The 20,393-nt window shown below is 45.7% G+C and overlaps 1 protein-coding gene across 3 annotated transcripts in view; it reads left to right on the forward strand.

Annotated features, from left to right (window-relative positions):
- Gli3 (GLI family zinc finger 3) overlaps window positions 1-18,386 on the forward strand; it is a 277,128-nt gene extending 258,742 nt beyond the window's left edge. For all 3 annotated transcript variants that reach the window (XM_013521254.1, XM_013521255.1, XM_013521256.1), the window contains 5 exons: window positions 25-174; window positions 1,581-1,745; window positions 6,882-7,172; window positions 11,239-11,566; window positions 12,818-18,386. In XM_013521254.1, coding sequence (XP_013376708.1) covers window positions 25-174; window positions 1,581-1,745; window positions 6,882-7,172; window positions 11,239-11,566; window positions 12,818-15,126 — 3,243 coding nt within the window. In that variant the 3' untranslated portion in view covers window positions 15,127-18,386. The remainder of the gene's footprint in view (window positions 1-24; window positions 175-1,580; window positions 1,746-6,881; window positions 7,173-11,238; window positions 11,567-12,817) is intronic.
- The last annotated feature ends 2,007 nt before the right edge of the window (window positions 18,387-20,393 follow it).

Below are 20,393 nucleotides of genomic sequence, written 5' to 3' on the forward strand. Positions count from 1 at the left end.
TACCCTTTCTTTTCCCCACCCCAGCATATCAATAATGACCATATCCATGGTGAGAAGAAAGAGTTTGTGTGCCGGTGGCTCGATTGCTCCAGGGAGCAGAAACCCTTCAAAGCCCAGTACATGTTGGTGGTGCATATGAGGAGACATACTGGCGAGAAGCCTCACAAATGCACTGTGAGTATGCACGTGGACACTGGTCCTCGGGGCCTCAGGTGCACCCATGGGTGTTGGGCTTCACCTGTGGGTCCTTCTGTATGCACTTCAGAGTTATGAGTGCTCGGGACTCCAGTTTAGTGGAAGCATGGCTGGATGGAGTCCAGAAGAAGAATGCAGTACTGTCTAGTGGTAACTGCCCAGGTTTTTTAACTTAACTAGTTAGACAGGACAACTCTACAGAGCGGTGCATGGCCAACAGGTAACCGGCACAAGGGAACAGCTCATAGCAGCCCGCCTTGCCTCAGCCCAGCAGCTCATTGTAGACAAGGATCCAGCAGGCAAAGGAACGTGCCAGCCTCCTGCTTTTGTTTAAGTTGACTTTTTAGAAACCTGATCTGTGCACAAGTTGAGCACTCCGAATTTTAAAAAATCTGCGCCAAGTATGATGGGGAAGGCTTGCAAAATTCCAGCACTCTGGAAAGCTGAAGCAAGATGATCAAAAGTTTGAGCTTAGCCTGAGCAACTTAGGGACTCAAAATAAAAAAAGATAATAAAGGTTGGAGATGTGGGACGTAACTCAGTGCAAAGGTCCTGAGTTCAATTCCTAGTACTTAAAAAAAGGAAAATCTACAAAATCTGAGACTTTTTGAGTGCTGGCCTGATTCTACAAATGGAAAATCCCACACCAAGTACCATATGACAGGTTACAGTCAAAACGTAGACATAGTAAAAACATTATATGAAATTACCTGCAAGCTATGTGTATAAGGTGTATAGGAGACATAAAGGCATTTCATGATTAGACTTGGCTTTTGTCCCTGGAATATCTCATTATGTATGTGCAAAATAATCCAGAATTTAAAAAATAAACCAAGATGCTTCTGATCTCAAACATCTTAATCGAAGGAACTCAATCTGCGTCCTTCGTTCCTTCCTGGCCTGCCAAGGGGGCTAGGGCTGCCAGAGGCCGAGCCTTCTCCCACCCAGGTGCCACAAGGCACACTGGGCACTGCTTGGCCCTGGTACTTTACATCTTAAAGGCCCTTCACAAACGTGATCAAATCCCTGTCTTTGTGTGGACACAAAGCCATATTAATGAACTTTGTGCTGAATCTGAAATCAGTGGGAATTCGAGGCGATCAATGAGCAGATAATGAAACCCATTGTCCACATTGAGCGACCTATTAAAAAAAAAAAAAACTTCAGAACTTTTAGTGGCGCTGAAAAATGCTTTATCTTGAACGGCCCCGAGCCACATCTGAATCCCAATAAATGCAGAGTTTAGTGGAGGTTTTTGTTCAGTGGTTTTCAAAAGCTGCTGACCCTTTCCATGTGAGGTTTTTATCCCCTTGGACGGCGGGTTAGGCATAAGTGGCGGCAGGGGCTATTGTGTGGAGTAATCCAGATTTACCTGTTGTCCACAGTTTGAAGGTTGCACAAAAGCCTACTCGAGACTAGAAAACTTGAAAACACACTTGAGATCTCACACTGGAGAGAAACCGTATGTCTGTGAGCACGAAGGTTGCAACAAGGCATTCTCAAATGCCTCAGATCGCGCCAAGCACCAAAACAGAACACATTCCAACGAGGTAAGCATTCTCTCAGGGCCCAGGGACCCTCCAGGCTACTGTCCCTGGACAGGCAGGCATGTTCTGTTTTATTATTTTGTTGGCCCCTTCCCAGAATGAGTAGGCTTTGACCCCGCAGGCAAAAGGCTTGAGCCTCAGAAGTGGGGCTGAGAATCAGGCCTCTTTTGGAGGGTTAATTCAGATGAAAAGGGAATTTTCTAAAACTCCCTGTGAACTTGGTTTGATATTATTGGGAAGCGCCACCTACTGGTCGGAAGAGAGGAGTACTGACTTGAAATCCCATCCCCTTGCACTGCCCGGAGAGGCATAAATCCAAGTGCACACAGAGCGGATGGCCAAAGCACACTGGCAGGTGGCAGGCAGCTCACTGCAAAAACAGCCTCTCGTATTTTGCTTTCGCCAAGTGGCATCTCGAATGCATTCTATCAAGAACATATTTACAGAGCAATCGGCTGTGGCTTAAAAACATTTTCCAGTCGTTCTAAATCCCAAAGGATTTTGAGGATATTTAGAAACCTGGCTGATTACTGAGGGCTATCTGTGGAGGAAAACGTCCTGGTAGTGAGTGGCTGCTGCAGTGTTGCTGTTGTGCTAAAGCAGTTATGCCCTGCAAATTGCAGGGAAGCGTAAGAATGGAAGTAATTCTCAGTTCATTTCGCCTACACTTACTTTGCTTCCAGACCCCCAAATTCTTGCATGTCTGGCTCCAGAGCTGGCTTGTCTGGAAAGCCTTCACTTGAGTAATTGAGTAAGTAACACCAAGGATTCCCGTATTTGGGCTACAAATTGGGTGGCTAAATAGAGTTTTATTAATGCCACACGTAGTTCAGCTCTGCACGGTCTGTCCTCTGCGTGAACTGTGCAGGAGGAGCAGTTTGCACACATAAGACCTTTGAGAGGCCCTCAGGATCCCACCAGAAGCCTGCCAAGCCCATGCATGGATTTACAGATAGAACTGAGGGCAAGGGCACCTGGTAAAAACGAAGCAAGCCCTTGCGCTCAAGGCCCTTTGGCTGTAAGGGAAGATGGTCTTTACTCAGATAGAGCAAAACTCTCTCTACCAGGATCCACCACACTCACCACAAAGCACACTCGGACGAAACTCACACAAGCAAGTCTAGGTACACCCGCGCTTTTTGAAAAGATCCTGGTCAAATAAGGAAGCAGGAATCATTTGAAATGTATCATTATCGACCAATTGTTTGAAGACATTTCAGAGAAGATGCTTGTCCTATGTGCAAGAGCACTTTGCACTTGTTTCGTACAAAATTTTAGGGAGTCTAGAATAGGCACATCCTTAGAGACAGAAGGTAGATAAGTTTTTGCCAGCAGCTGGGGAGGGCAAGAATAGGAGTGACTGCTAATGGATACAAGGTTTTATTTGGGGATGATAAAAATGTGCTGGAATTAGATAGTGGTGATGATTACACAATATTAATGTACCAAGAGTTGCTGAATTGTGCAATTTAATAGACTTACTTTGCTTTGTGAATTGCAACTCAATTTCAAATTTTTAAGGGGCTTGATTAAATTTACTTACTAAATAATTACGATATTTTGTACATGTAAGTAACTAAAAGAGATATTCATTCTTCCAGATTGTAGGCCAACCTTCTGTCTTGTGGAGAAATTCAGATAGTGGATGTTAGGATTAGTGGTGCCCACGCATAAGGATACTTACAGAGCTTTTTATCTTTTTGTGGACTTAAAATATGTACCCATGTCTGTTTGCTTGAATTAAGCATATTACAGTTGAGCTTGTGATCTCCTATGAGGTAAAAATCACTGCTACATGAGGAGACTAAGTATTTTATGAGTTCAAAAGGTACCTTGATCAATACCATTTTTCACCAAGATTGAGGAATTTACTTACATTTTTTAACCTTGATCATAAACACATCGTTAAAATTTGACTCACAAGCTTAAGTCATTTTTCTTTGATGTATGCACAAAGTTTCAACCTTGCATATGAAAGGATGGACAGTTTCAGGTGCACAGAAGTTAAGTTTGTCCAGGAAATCCTGAGTTGCATAACAGTACCATCCTAGATATATCAAGAGACTGGCTTTCACATACTCGCTGTTTTATATGCACCTTCATTTATTCACTAGATGACTATTGACAGCTAGTTGTGCACCAGCTCTTTGCGAGCCTGGCTGTGGCAAAACACGTAACAGTATGCACCAGGAAGGGAACAGTTCCCTCCGAGGAAGTCATTCTGGCACTTCTCTGTCTCCTAGGCTGTCCTGCCCCTCTAGGGCCACTGGACTGTAGCAGTGGGTGGTGACAAGACTCCCTACTTCAGAAACGCTTGCTGTGGACTGTCATCCTGACATGTGTGACACGGTCCTCTGCTGGACCTTTGCTTGGGACAATTCTTATTTGCATCCTTTTGCCCTTATTTTTATCCCTCAGAATCAGCCTTCTCTCAGAGCCCCACTAAAATACCTCCTCCTAATAAAAGCTTGTTTATTGAGCGCTTCTGCGTGTCACACATCCTTTCTGGACGTGATCTTACTTGACACCTAGCACAGACTCAGAAGCTGAGCATTTGGTGTTTGAGCACCCCAGACACCAAAGTGTAATAGCTGACCCCTCCCAAGATCCCCCCAAGTGAAAGCCAGTTCCTCCTTTGCCCACATTCTCAGCAGTCACGCTTGATATTGTAGATAATTATATGGTGGTATGGTTGATATTGTAATTAATTATATGGTGGTATATTTTTCCTCCCAGAAAGTAAGATTTTATATATGTAAAATACAAAGATTACTTTAAGGGCTTTGTATTCTTTCAGATTAAATCCTGTCATGTACAACTTGGTGCTCACAAGCTCTTGCATAGATCGGGATCACTAAATGTTTATTGAAAAACATTGGAAAAATTCTACGAAGTCGAAAGACGTAGCAACTGCTTTCCTACAGGACTTATAAGTGCAGCGAGTCAGAGTGATAACAGTCGTGTCAAAAGTTGAATACCCAGGCAACTCAGTAAATCTGACATTTATTTTGGCCTGTAATTATATTTCATTGCAATCACGGGTCCTTGTTAATTTGAAAGCAAAGCTCCATAACAAAGATAATATGTTTTGCTGTGAAGTGCAACTGTGTTCCTGTAGATTTTTATAGGTGGAGACTGTGTGTTCACATGCAAAGGCATAGGGATACCAGTGTATCTGTCTGTGTGTGCTGTTGGTCTTGGACATGCAGGTGTTGACCAGTCTTTCTGTACTCACTACACACCAGCTGTGTCCTACACTCTAGGCTGATCTACGCTATTTACATGCATATATTTAAAGAAGAAGAGCCCTTCAAAATGCTCTGCAGTCCACCTCAAACCCCCTTGGCCCTCCCTATCCCCACCAACTGGCCCACACATTCCATTCTGCTTCTGGATGGGAGGCCTGTCACAGCAATGCCCAGAGCACACATAGGTCAGTGTCAACTTTGTAAAGTAATGACACTGAACATCCAGTGCCATTCTTTGTCCCTGATACATAGAATTTGATGTGCTTATTTCATTATGCATGTGTGTCTCTCTCTCTGTCACACACACACACACACACACACACATACACACACCCCAGAAAATCACACAAGCTTCTGAGTTGACCTAATTCAACTTAATGGGAGTCCGTTCTACCCAAAGGAATCTCAGATTTAGGGGTGAAGTCTTTCAGGATAATTTTCAGAATCTTTGCTTCGCTGCATTAGGCCATTTCAGCATTTTAGGTGCCACTCAGTCTGTTCTGGGGCTTTTACGGAAAAAGCATCTTTTAGACATACATTCCATAAGGCAGGACATACTTTAAAATATAGTAGAGACATTATACAAATCTTGCTTTTTATGAGGATTGCTTACTCAAAAAGCTCGTCTACTGGTATGCATAGATACAAATGTATACAGTCATTTCTTATATCTGCAAGAAATTATTTTCAGGACCCCTGCAGAGCCAAAATCTAAGAATACGTAAGTCCTTTAATGACATAGTATTTGCACATAACCTACACATACCCTTCTGTAAACTTTAGATCGTCTCTAGGGTACTCATAATATCTAGTGCAGTCTCAATGCTATGAAATTGCTGTCATACTTAAATTATTTAGGGAATAATGGCAGGACAGTCTTCATACAGAACTCAGTACAGCGGCAGAATTTTCAAAATATTTACAACCTGTGGTTGGTCAAGTAAGCTTTGGAGATAGAGGGCCAGTTAACTCATATAAGCACCCATGAATATATTATTTTGGAAGGCAAGTGAACAAAACCACAATTTTGGTGTTGTTCATGAGCAGAGGGCAACAGTTCTGTGATTTAAGTAAATATTTCATTATTGCTATATCTGGAGGATTCTTCACAGATGCTTATAGAAGATAAAATCAGCCTGAAATAATTTATAGATCTAGGGACTCATGAAAAGGCACAGATCACAAATCCTGGCTCCTGGCGCTCCCTCCAGGGGCCCTGAGCAGTGTATACTGTGCATTCACGGACATGTGGGTTACCCCCATGTCCCCCACACACACTTGTCATGCTACCTGGAGGAACACATTTTAGTGACATCTCACATGGGAAAGCCAATACGCAGTTTTTCTAGTATGCCTGTGTGCAAATAGCACATTTGCTAAGTGCAGAGTGACATTAGATCCGAGAACCAGGATATCCCTGTGAAATGTCTTTGCACACCCTCTCCTGAAAGGAAGGTGTACAGCATTCCCCTGATTAGATGATGGGGCTCTTTTAGGTCTTCATCCCTCATCAACATCATCACCATCACCACCACCACCACCATCATCATCATCACCACGATGGCTACCTCATGTATCTGTTGAACATCTAACATGCATCACACCAGATGCTTCTTTCCACTCAGAGCACAAATGCTCCCAAGAACATAAAGGCAATTTACACCTTCTTAGCTCCCCGGAGCGCTCTCTGTAATAATCATCTATTAAACTAGATTCTGTGGACCCTGAACAACATCTAAATGGCCTTATTAAGCTGTTAGTTCCTACAGGCATTTGAATCCCTCCAAGCTTTGTAAAAGTGTTTTTGAAAGAATTAAAAATGTAAGGAGCATAGGGCTGAGGCATAATCGCTTTTCTAACTCTGTTGTCTCACTCTTGTGGCATTTGGCAGAAACCGTATGTGTGCAAAATTCCAGGCTGCACAAAGCGCTACACGGACCCCAGCTCCCTCCGGAAGCATGTGAAGACTGTGCACGGCCCCGAGGCGCATGTCACCAAGAAGCAGCGAGGGGACATGCACCCGCGGCCCCCACCCCCCAGAGATTCTGGCAGCCATTCCCAGTCCAGGTCCCCTGGCCGGCCGACTCAGGGAGCCCTTGGGGAGCAGAAAGACCTCAGCACCACTACCTCAAAGCGGGAAGAATGCCTCCAGGTGAAGACCGTCAAGGCCGAGAAGCCCATGGTATGTCATTCACTCTCCCGATTTTCCACAGCCAGCCCAGGGTCATTTAAACGAGCCCAGCAGGGCATTTAGAGGGACAAGAAACCCCCATCCTCACTGCATCAGGCCACTCCAACTCAGGGAGATCCTGAGCTGGGTCACACTCTGCAAATTGATGAGTTTAGGACAACGCCTAAAAAAGGAAAAGAATTGCCAGCGTTTCTCATTTATTTTAAAACTGATCAATGCATCCAAATGTGTAGAAAATCACTCACTGAGTCTTTCCATGAACGTGTTTTCTGGCTTCTTTGCCTGGTGACCCCAAGATAAATAAGTTATAGTCTTTATTCTGTAGGGATTTACAGTCCAGTGGGATAGATGAAAAAAACTGACACCATGCAGGGTGGCAGTGGCTCAAAGACACGCATGTGCGAGGAGCACGCGAGAGAACGGACTGCTCTCAGGGCCAGAGGCTACAAGGCCAGCAGAGCAGGGAGGAGGGCAGGCAGAGAGGCCCCAGCCCAGGGGTATGACCTGTGGGGCACACAGGACAGCAGGGCTTAGGACAGGGAAGGGCAAATTTACTGCGGATGGGGGAGGGCCCCGCAGGGTAGAATTTTAGATAGAACACAGTGTCAGATTTGAGATTACAAAACTGGAGACCATTTCTGCATTTGTGCCTGAACCCAAGAGGTGGAGAACAAAGAAGGTTTTTTAAAAATTCTTGTAGGTTAACACTGATTTGGTTTGGATTGTTCTGCTCTTCCAGCAGCTTGCAAATTGCACTTGATGATTTTGCTTCATGTATGTGCTCTGATCAGACACCTAAGGATTTCAGAGGACAGCAAGAAAAATTAAAGAAATTGATATGAGAGGAGGTGGAGTATGTTTCTCTTTGGTCACGTGTACTATGGATTTAACTGAGTGAGCACATTGGGACCTAGTCCGCCACTCTCATCTTTGAGGGAATGTGCCGGATAGTAGTTGAGTGATTAGATTTCTGGGCACACAGAAAAACTTGGACAGGCAGATTTATACTCAGTTAAGGAAGCAAGTTCTTGAAATCAGAGCAGTCTCAGCCCCAAGACTGGCATTCTTTGAATTCCTGCATGATGACGTCGATGCCAGGAGGCCTGTGTGAACAGGAAGTCATGCACATGCCCTTTTGCATTAGCACAGTGAGAAGCTGCATTTGAACAGTTTACTGGGTTTATCTTTGAACTCTTAGAGTCTTACAAAGTGACGTGAATTCCAGCCAAAAATAATGCAAATAAGCTGTCCAGCATCATCCTTAATTCTTACTGTGTAGCTGTACTTTGCTTTTATAAAGCATCTTACTCAAATGTTTATATATTTCGATTGATCACTGTATTTTTAAATTATTCAGTTCATAAACGGTGTTTTATGTATTTTTGGAGGTGGCCATGTATCTATTGACTAAAACAAAATCCTGTTGTGTAATAGTTGTGCAGAACATTCAACAGTTTATTCTCAAGTGTTGAATGAAAAAGGGAAAATGAATTTGAGGTCTTCTAGATTATGTCAGGAAAAGATTGTGGCTTACTTTCATGGAACCCGCAGTCTCTTGTTTCTTTAATGTGTATCCCTAGCTCAAGAAAATTTACTCTTTTTTTTCTATTCTCTAAGAAGAAAATTGATAGAAATAAAAATTTATAGTGATCTGACGCAGTGACAATTGAGATGTCTGAAATATTTTTCTAAACTAATCAAATCATAGAAAGAAAATACTAAAGGAGATCACAGAGCCAAGACTGGGCCCTCTATTTTCCTGAAATCCAAGTTCCCCAAGTTTATACTGTTACGTGCGTTTATGTACTCACACATTTAAGTATAAGTAGATACCTTCATAGACTTTACTAATGACCATTGAAATTTACATTTCTAATATTCTTTCTTTAAAAACATGTCTTTAATTTGATCACCCTGCTATAAATTAAATTCTTTCTTCTTTTTTCTTATTGCAACATCTCTTCTGTCTAATGCTCCTAAATGTCTTGTTCTCACTTCCTAAGGACAGTGGGTAATAAGGTGAGGGAATGTTGTCTTTGCTGTTCTTTTTGTTTTATTTTGTTTGCATTTTAGCATTGAACATTTTTTTTTTTCCACTTCATTTTCTTTAGATTTTGTGGCTTTGTGACATCTTTGGTAGTGAACATTACGCGGCCATGTTTCAAATGTAAAAGCAGTGTGTTTTGAACGTTCAGCATGTGGAAAATGTAGTTAGAGGATGAAATTCATTGTTCTGTTTGTGTAGGTTTTCATGATAGATCACACTGGGGTTGACCAAGCAGACCATCTCAAATTTCGTTAATTTACTGGTATAAATTCATACTTCGACCAGATATCCTCCACCTTCTTTGAGGAAGATCTAAATATATTTGCTGTGAGCAAGTTAATCTCTATTTAAATGTGTGAGCTCACTGAAGCAGTTTTCTAGTTGTAGGTATATGGATACCTTCTTACACTTCCTACAGAAGTGTATGTCTACACATGTGTGTGGTCATATATACAAATTCATACTCATACACATCCGGAATTGACATTCCAGGAATGTAAGACGTCTCAAACTCTGGAAACTCTAAGTGCCTAAGGAAGGGGAAAGTAGCCTGCAACCCAGGCCTCTGCTGAGGCAAAAAACTCAGCTTCACAAATGCAAGATTTGCCTGTTTTCCCTTGCTCTGTTTGGTTGCCCAGGATGAAGTTAGTATCCCATGGGGCTCTCACTTAGAAAGTGTTGCTTGACTATGCCCAGTGACAGGAGAAAAGGTATAAAGGGTTCCACAAGGAAGCCTTATCTCACAGACCTTTTGCACATAGCCTCATGTGCCCCACCTGAGATTCACTGTGCAATCTCTCTGAGTTGGTGAACTTCTGGAAATGGTTTTACTACTGCTGTCCTTGGCTCCAGTTTTTACAATGGAGAATGTCCCAGCTGGTCACACCCTGAACTGTGTGACTTTGGGCAGTCATGAGCTTCTCTGGACCTTGTTTTCTTATCCTTGTAAAAGGATTTGCCTGTTTATCAACCAGGATACTTCTGGAGTTTTAGGTGGAACTGTTAGTTATATGTTGTGCCAACCGTCCTGGAAATTGCAGGCTGTGTAGAGTGCTCCCCAGGATTTCTTTTGTCCCTTATTTCCAAGAGTCCTGGGGTGGCATCCCTGATCGAGAACCAGGGACTGGATTAAGTTCTATTAGTGGTAGAAGTCTTACAAAATCCACTCCACTGGCTGTGTGGGAACACTTCCCAGTTCTCCTGGTGAAATGCTAGGGGCACACGAAGGTGAAGGGCAAAAGCACTCGAGAGGTCCAGGATGTTGTAGCCTTTGTTCGCCTGCAGAAATGGCAGAAGCAAAGTGACCTTTTACCTCTTACCCCTGCCTTGATCTTCAGCCTGGTTGAGGCTGCCCAGCAGCAGGAAAATCTAGGTAGAAGAAAAGGTTACAGAGAGCTTGGGTACCAGTGTTGGGGAGCCTAAAGGGGCCCTTGTTGGAGAGAAAGTGATGTGTCCTATGAGACATAGCTTACATTTATGTTTTAGCTCTCCAGAATGAGCCCTGATATTAAACCACCTGGACAGTAATAATGGTCAATGCCCTGTGAGCTAATTATTACTATTATGCCAGTCTTTTTATACCTGCATGCTCTCTGGACTTCACATTAATTCCCCACAACGAGCCTTAAGATAAAAGATGCCCATTTTACAGATAAGGAAATGGAGATTGCCAGTGGCTAAGTAATTTACTCAAAGATGAAAGTCCTAGAGATAGGACTGAAACAGAGGAAGTGTATTTACAGCGTTGGTATTTGGGACAGGATTCCATGGTTGCTTTCATGCTGGTCACCCCACATCTTCTGCTATCCATCACCTCCCCCTACACATTGGCCTGGTGGCCCCATCAGTCATTCTGGTCCCAAAGGCCACCTCTGTCCACCAGAGCCTAGCTGTTCTTCTCATTCACCCACTTGCTCACGTGAAGGTCTTGGTGTGCATGAGCTGTCTTTGGGGGCTGCCTCCCTTTGCCCTCCCTGGTGATGTTTCTCTCCTTTCCCTTGATGCCTGCAGACATCTCAGCCAAGCCCTGGTGGTCAGTCTTCATGCAGCAGCCAACAGTCCCCCATCAGCAGCTATTCCAACAGTGGGCTCGAGCTTCCTCTGACCGACGGAGGTGGTGTTGCAGACCTCAGTGCCATCGATGAAACCCCGATCATGGACTCGACCATTTCCACTGCCACCACAGCCCTTGCTTTGCAAGCCAGGAGGAATCCAGCAGGGACCAAATGGATGGAGCACGTCAAACTAGAAAGGCTGAAACAAGTGAATGGAATGCTTCCGCGACTGAACCCCATTCTACCCCCCAAAGCCCCTGCGGTCTCTCCTCTCATAGGAAATGGTGAGTCTCCATTGGCTCACATGCCTGCTTAGGTTTTTCTCTACTTTCCCATGGGGCCAGAACCTCTCAGAATGTTTCTTAGCTTTTTCATCAATCCTCAGAGTATGCCATAAACCCACCCATTTGAAGTAACTAATGCTAATACTTACCATGCAGGGTGGTAGGGACTCAGAAATACACCTGTGCAAAGTGCATGCAAGACAACTGACGGTGCTCTCAGGGTCAGAGGCAGCAAGGACAAGAGTCCAGCACACCAGGGAGGAGGGCAGGCAGAGAGGCCGCAGCCCAGGGGCCTGACCTGTCAGGTGCGCAGGAGCAGCAGGGCTGAGGGACAGGGAAGGGCAAGTTTACTGCAGACAGGGAAAGGCCCAGCAAGGTAGAATTTTAGACACAGCTCCGGTATCAGACTTGAGATTATAAAACTGGAGACCATTCCTGCATTTGTACCTGAGCCCATGAGGTGGAGAACAAAGAAGGGTTCTGACCCCATTTGAGTTCCTTTCTGGAGGGCTCATATAGGCAACAGAATAGTATTACAACAGAAGACAGTGAATGCCACACACCCTGATAGTGAAATCATCTCCACGGTAGACACATTGTGGTCAGCACCCTGTCTCTGATTTCCAAAATCTAAGACTCAGACATTAGCAGCTGCTTTTAGTTCGCCCAGGTCCAGGGAGAGGCAAGCTTTCTTTCCCATGATCGGCCCCCAGAGATCAGTTTTTGCTTCTGACGTGGCACTGGAGGAGTCAGTGGCCTGGATCACAACACCTGGACCCTATCCTAAAGGTGCTGCTGTCTGCCTCCTGTTCAGAGGCTGTGAAATAAACAGCGCTGACTGTCCATGTGAAACACAGAAACACTCTTGCATAGAACTTAGGCACTGTGTATATGTCCTGAGTCACTTCTGTTGTTCTTGCACTGTGCCAGTGGAGGAGCTTAACTCCATTGAGGGAACAGTTGACTTTGCTTGGCTTAAGCCAAGGATCAGCACTCTACAGCCCAGGGTCCGCATACAGCATGCTGCTTGTTTTTGTAAATAAAATATTACTGCACCCAAACTGCACTCGTTCATTCATTTGCTATTGTCTGTGGCTGCTGGGGCTCGGGAGTGCGGAGCTGCATAGTTGCATCACAGACCACAGAGACCTGGGAAGACAAAAGATGCATCAAAGACCTTGCACACCTGGTTTAAGGCGCCCGTAGGTTCACAACCTCTCTCCCTCTCTTCCCTGCCCACCTCCTCTGCAGGCACACAGTCCAGTAACAACTGCAGTTCGGGTGGGCCCGTGACTCTTCTCCCAAACAGAGGTGACTTCTCCGGGGTGGACCTCACCATGCTGAACACGCTCACCCGGAGGGACAGCAACACCAGCACCATCAGCTCTGCCTACCTGAGCAGCCGCCGCTCCTCGGGCATCTCCCCGTGCTTCTCCAGTCGCAGGTCCAGTGAGGCATCGCAGGCCGAGGGCCGGCCCCAGAATGTGAGTGTGGCTGACTCCTACGACCCCATCTCCACCGACGCCTCCCGCAGGTCCAGCGAGGCCAGCCAGAGTGACGGGCTGCCCAGCCTGCTCAGCCTTACACCTGCCCAGCAGTACCGCCTCAAGGTGAAGTATGCCGCGGCCACCGGAGGGCCACCGCCCACGCCACTGCCACACATGGAGAGGCTGAGCCTAAAGACCAGGATGGCCCTGCTTGGGGACAGCCGGGAGTCCGGGGTGACTTTGCCTCCCGTGCACCCTCCTCGGAGATGCAGTGATGGGGGAGCCCATAGTTATGGCCGGCGCCACTTGCTCCCACATGACGCCCTGGGGAACAGTGTAAGGAGGGCCAGTGACCCAGTGAGGATGGCCTCAGAGAGCCTGCCACCACCCAGGGTCCCGCGCTTCAGCAGCCTCAACAGCTTCAGTCCTCCATCTTCCGAAAAGCGGAACCTGGTGCTGCAGAACTACACTCGGCCTGAGGGCAGCCAGCCCCGTCCCTTCCACATGTCCCCCTGTCCTCCCAGCATCACGGAGAACATCACCCTGGAGTCCCTGACCATGGACGCTGATGCCAACTTGAACGATGAGGATTTCTTGCCTGATGACGTGGTGCAGTATTTAAATTCCCAGAACCAAGCAGGATATGGGCAGCACTTACAGAGTGCCATCTCAGAGGACAGCAAAGGACCCCACGGGCCAGGTGACTTTGACCCATCTGGGCTGCCAGACAGCCACGCTGGCCAACAGTTCCATTCCTTGGAGCAGCCGGGCACGGAGGGCAGCAAAAGCGACCTGCCCATTCAGTGGAACGAAGTGAGCTCGGGAAGTGCAGACCTGCCTTCCTCCAAGCTGAAATGCAGCCAGCGCTCCGCAGTGCAGCAGGCTCGGGCTTTTGGGCTGTACAGCAGCACGGTGGTCCCGCCGCAGAACTCGTGGAGAGCTGGCCCGGGCCCAGCTGGGGGATATCAGGGCCTTGGAGAAAACGGCAGTGCCTACAGTAGTGGCCCAGAGCACCTGGTCCCTGCTGGCCCCAGTGCCAGCCCCAGTGGAAACGCCTTCTACGCACACCCCTATAAGGCGCAGCAGTATGTGAACTGTCTGGCCAGGCAACCAGTGGCTCCTGGGGCACTAGACAGTACCTGCAGCGCTGGGGTTCAAGGGTCCAAGCTGAAGAGTGCCACCATGCAAGGGAATGGGGGTCCCTTGGATTTTGGCATGCCCGTGGCACCAAACGAGTCAGCTGGCATCACAGTGAATGGCATGCAGACCCCAGACCCGCTGGGACAGGGCTGCCTCCCTCACCAGCTCCTTGGGGACAGCGGGCAGCAGCACCAGGGGGCAGGCCGCACCGGGCAGCAGGTGCTCGGGCAGGTCAGTGCTACCTCACACATCAGCTCCTACCAAGGGCCAGAGGGCTGCCTGCCCGGGACCCACGGCGTCAGCTGCCAGCTGTCCAGCCTGGCGGGGGTCAGGGGTTACCAGCCCTGTGCCAGCTATGGGGGCATCCGGCGCCAGGCTGTGCCAAGGGCCAGCCTCACACTGCAGCAAGGACAGCTCAGTGACGCAAGTCAGACCTGCAGGGTGAACGGCATCAAGACAGAGATGCCCGGGCAGCCCGCACAGCTCTGTGCCAATGTGCAGAATTACTCTGGTCAGTTCTATGACCAAACCTTGGGCTTCAGTCCACAAGACACGAAAGCTGGCTCGTTCTCCATGTCCGGTGCCAGCTGCCTGCTACAGGGGGCCGGTGCCGAAAACTCTGAGTTACTATCCCCAGGTGCTAACCAGGTGACAAGTACCGTCGACAGCCTTGACAGCCATGACCTTGAAGGGGTGCAGATTGATTTCGATGCCATCATAGACGATGGGGACCACGCCAGCCTGATGTCAGGGGCCCTGAGCCCAAGTATCATTCAGAACCTTTCCCATAGCTCCTCCCGCCTCACCACACCACGAGCCTCCCTCCCTTTCCCAGCCCTTTCTGTGAGCACCACCAACATGGCGATTGGGGACATGAGCTCTTTGCTGACCTCCCTTGCAGAAGAAAGCAAATTCCTTGCAGTCATACAATAGGCATTAGGCGAGAAGGACTGCGAACAGATGTAAAACCTTAGGAGTTGAACGACTGAACTGACTCCGTTTTGGCTGGATGGGTTGGTTGTTTTGTTTTGTTTTTTGCTTTTTTTTTTTAGTTCTGTATGTATTTTAGCAATCTCATCTCACCTAACTGGGATGTGTTTCAAGTATATTCCTTTTATGGAAAAGGACTCTGAAAACCCCTAAGGTATTCTAGGGAGAAACTGTCTTCCATTTCAGTTTTGAATCAGTATTGTTACACTAAAACCACCCTCTTCTCTTTTTTTTAACTGTAAGCCCACCTTTTTTTTTCTTTTAGTAAACCTATGTAAATGTGTGATGTGCAGGTTCTTTCTTTGAGAAGAGAGGTCAAACTTGAAAGGGTTGGACACGTTTCTCTAATATTCCAAGGAAGTAGGAGTTGGTGTGCTTTTGACCACAAGGTTACATGTTCAGACTTTTTGTAATTTTCCTTTACATATGTTCAGTGTTTTGTGTGCTTGTGTGTGTGTGTGTGTGGTGTGTGTGTGTAATTCCCACATTGGGCACAAGAATCAGAATATGGAGAGTGAGTTTGATAATCGTTTCAGGGTGCATGACAGATTTGTATATGCTCCCAACTCTAATGTAATTCAGGGTATACTCTCCCCAGAGGCACAGAAGTGGACAGCTGGGGCTCTTGCAAATGAAATCCTTAGCTCCCTCTTTGTGTTTCCAATTCTTCATGTCCGTAAATGTGCTTTGAGTGGGCTCGTCTATGTGGTCAGTTCTCAGTTATCTCTTTTCCTTCACGCTGTACCTTGATGAATATTCTGTGCTGCTGAGCATTGTGGTGAGAGGGAAACAGGCAGTTGGTGACACTCAGGCACATTGCTGCTTTTATCTGTTCTACTAAGAAGTTTGATAGGTGGTGGATTGAAGCAATTGGGTAGAATTAGTTTGGGGAATATTTGAGGGTTAGCTGTATTGATTTGTTTCATCTCTTTCCCACTGTCATAGGTAACTGAGAATTGGCTATCTATAGTTCTATGTATATAGGTATTTAAACAACCCCACAATTGGCTATACGTTAACAGTGATTAATTCCACTGTAGTGAAGGAGTCTGTCTATTCTAAGTGCCCTATTTTAAGGGATTTTTAAAACTTAATTGTAAAAGAAAAAGCTCCCATATTGAGAATAAATTGGCTCAACCAGTTTTAGCATTTGAGAGCAGGCAGGCAGGCAGGATGGAAGGAAGGAAGGCAGGAAGGCAGGAAGGCAGGCAGGCAGACAGGCAGACAGGCAGGCAGGCATTTAGTAGCTGTGTGGGTACCATTGTTCACATTCTATCCACTGAGCACTGCATTCGTTTAGAAGTTCAATGTTATACACAGTCCTTCGTTTGGACTGGTATCTGTGCTTCTGTTTTGGGTTAAAACGTTTAAAGATTTAAGACGTATATCTACTTCCCATGTGCATTTGAAACACATAAAAGCCATACTATGCGTGCACAAAAAGCACATGGATTTTCCAGCACATTACTTTAAAAATGTGTATACTATTAAAGTATTAATACTTCAACTGCCTGCAGTATTCTGTTCCTGTCAGTCCTTGGAGTTGGATTTACCCAAAGTGATTCATGATCCAATTGTTTGGCTTTTCCCCCATTAATTCTTGCCATTGAAATTACCAGTAGACGAAATTCAAGTAAAAGAAAGTGTTATACAAAGATTCCTAGCAGCAGCCCATTTTGCACATGTTTACTTTCTCCAATTTGAGCCAAGAATCATGGCATGGAGATAAAATTGCCACACAGGGCCCTGTGGCTAAGACTGTAAGAATCACTGTCAACTCTGTGCTCCTGGCTCCAGCAGTTATGCTATGAATCCTCCTCCACACCCTGCTGTCTTCCCTAGGGAGCCCCATCTAAGTCAGAGGATGTACCCCATTTGGAACAGTCCACAAACAAAAGGCAGCCCCTCATCTGAGCTCAGGAGAGCAGACTCTCTACCACTTTTCAGCTAAAAAGCAAGACTTTTGGTCTCTTCCTCAGAACAGGTCACCTTCCCTTCGGAGTATTAGTGCTGCATTTCCTGAGTCTCATGGTCCCATGAATCTCAATGTCTTGGCCCTCACATGCTGTTTGGGTTTGGCCCAAGTTCTTTCCTACCCTTGGTTTTTTTCCCCTTTGCTTTTAGAGTATTCTCTGGGTTTACCTCTTCCTTTCATTTTTCTTCCTTTTCCTTGTGGCTGCCCTTTGAATCACAGGAGACACTTTGCAGCTGGATACTTGTCTTTTCTCCATATGGACATTTCAGAAGGAAGCAAGAAAGGAGGGAAGGAAGAAGAAAGTGGACTTCCCAGGGATTTCAGTGATCTGTGTGACCATGTAATGGAAGGAAAGTCTTTGGAGGTCACTTAGAAGTATCCATGGGGACACGGAACCTCCATCCACCTGCTGTCTCCTATCATGAGACCCAGCCACTGCCTCCACCCTTTTTTCCAGTTCTCTGACCTATGCATTTAGGAAACTGCATAGCACTGATTCACTAATGTCACTGTTTTCTCTTTAGTAAGAGATGCAGGCTCATACATGGTACTGTTGTTTAACATCTGTGTTAAACTCATTTTTATCTTTGCAGCCATTTTTTTATTTTTATAAGGAATGAATGAGACCACCCCCTGCTCCTCACACATTGGCTCACCCTCTTGAGCCACCGAGTTTTGATTCTTGCAATATATGTGCCTTATTTTATGTTAATCTTGTCAATGAGCGGGACCGGTTGGTGTCACCCAGCCAACATTTCTAGGCCATGTGCTCAGTGTCTGGCAAGGGAAGGGAGATCGTGCAGGATCGGAGCCATCTGAGCTGTCTCGTATCCTGGTTTCCTGTGTTCCTTTGAAGTGATAGGAGGATGTTCTTTTCTGACAAGTTGCCCTTGTGTATCCTGCAAATGTGTAAGATAAAATGCAAGTTCATTTTTTTTTCACCTTTTTTAGATTTTTAAAAAAATAAAAAGTGTAATCCTTTTTAAAAAGAAACACATGTAAATACATTTAAGTATTGTAGGCATAGTGTTCAGATGTGACCAGTCCGGGCCTTCCTCCGAGAAGCCTGCAGCCCCCGATGCTGTGCACCCAGCTCCAGCCCGGGGAGCTGCAGCCCAGACACAGGTGAACTTGACCTTGGCTTTCAGAACCACTTAGTCCTTTTGTAACAAAGAAGAAAGAAAAACAATGTTTCTTACAATGTCAATAAAAATTCTTTGTACTGAAATTTCTCTTGGATTGTGCATTTAATTCATAGCTGGATAGAAAAAGCATTTTCTTTAGGAAAATCCAGGGCCCATGCTTGGATCCACAGTCCGCCTCATGCAGGCTAAGGGTGTTGCCCTGAAACCTGGATTCCACCTCTCTCGGGTGGAGACTTAGCTGCCAGGACATAGCACTTGGGATGTGAGAATGCATCTCACGCATACAAGAGGTGGGTGCTATTGTAATCATTATCATCTGTCTTTTTGGTTTTGTCTTGGGGTTGCTTTTTATTATTTTCACTTTTGGGGAGGGCAGTAGAGAGGACCGAACTCAGTGTTTTTTGCACATTAGTGCTGAACTACTGAACGGTACTCTTAGTGTTTCCTCTTTTTGTCTCTATCTCTGTCCCCCTCTCCTTCTGTCTCTGTCTGTCTGTCTCTCAATCTGTCTCTGTCTCTTTGTCTCTGTGTCTCTGTCTCTGTCTCTCTCTCCAGGGTCTTCCCATGTTGCTCAGGTGGCCTTGATCTCATCAGGTGGATGCTAGGTCGGCCTCAGTCTTAGTGATACCCCTTCCTCAGCATCCTGAGTACTAGAGTTCACAAATGTGTGCAACCACACCTGGATCCAAGTACCATCTTATTTTCATTGCTTTTCCAAACTAATGAGAAGAGCAGTTATAGAGTTCAACATCTAGCAACCTAACTTGTCCTTTCATGTATCTTACCCTGTCACTTTAGAGATACCTTAGCACACTAAAAGAAAACATTGGCATGATAAAGACCTACTTTGATGTGGTGTTTAATGCCCAACCACCTTACCTCAGAAATACTAGTTATTTGCTTTGTTTGCCTGTCTGTATACTGGTCAGTTTTCCCATTGCTTGACACAATACCAAACACTTCCACCATAAAGGAGAGGTTCAATTTGGTTCATGGTTGCAGGTGATTCAGTCCATGGCTCCAAGGCAGAAACATGGCAGAAGGGCATGGTAGAGCAAAGAAGCTTAGTTCATGGTGCCCAGGAGGTAGAGTAGTCCAGGAGAGGAAGGAGTAAGGGACCAGACATAGACCTTAAGATCACACTTCTGTGACCTACTCAGACACACCAAGGAGCATGCTTTACTAACCTGCTCAGTATTTCTTAATCCAATGATGTTAACATGTCAGAATTAAGTGTCATTCCATCACCTGGCAGTGTTATTCTTTAGATGATAAATGATTTCAGAAAGGGTTCTTTTCTTTCCTCTTTGCCAGCCACATCTTTGTAATGACCATCTTAGGAAGATGTTATGACTGAGAAGGATGAGAATGCAGGCTTTGGGCATGTCAAAGTCACGGGAGGTGGGGCCCTTGTGAAGGAGCACAAATGCACATGCCCACACATGTGCAAGCACACAGATACACCACCCTCATCTTCTGGGGGCCTTGTGTCCTGTGCGTGACAAATGCAGGGGGTTTCTCCAGTCCTCTGAATGCTTCATACTCTCCTGACTCGTGGGAAAGAATTTCCTCCCATCCATTCAGAACGCTTTGCTTTCACACCGTGATCCCTCATGCAAGGTGTCTACATGAATTCAGAAAACAGAAAATAGGAATTTATATCCTGCTTCAAGTATAAATTGTCAGTTCCCAAAGATGCCTGTCATATGGCATGTCAAACTAAAAGAAATCAAGAGAAATGAGGCTAATAAAAACAAAAGAATAAAGGATGCCCCCAGGAGTGAGACATAGAATGTAGATGCCTTTAATCCCGGTGAGCTGGTGGTGGGGATAGCTCACGGCTTTGCTTTAGAAAGTGCCTCCTGTGGAGGAAATGGGAAAAGAAACAGTCTGAGGTAAAATAAGGAAGCTACAGTTTATTTGGTAGTTCATAAAAACTATTTTTAGTAATTTGCATAATTTAAAAACATTACTCAAGAATATAATAGAGTGCTAAAATGACCTACTACTAAATATTCCTCTTTTGCCTTCCAAGATGATTGACTGATCAACTGGAGTTTCCCCCCTAACTCCAAACATAACTTGGGCTC

Source organism: Chinchilla lanigera, unplaced genomic scaffold (genome assembly GCF_000276665.1).
Source record: "Chinchilla lanigera isolate Chin_1 unplaced genomic scaffold, ChiLan1.0 scaffold00059, whole genome shotgun sequence".
Classification (NCBI taxonomy): domain Eukaryota; kingdom Metazoa; phylum Chordata; class Mammalia; order Rodentia; family Chinchillidae; genus Chinchilla; species Chinchilla lanigera.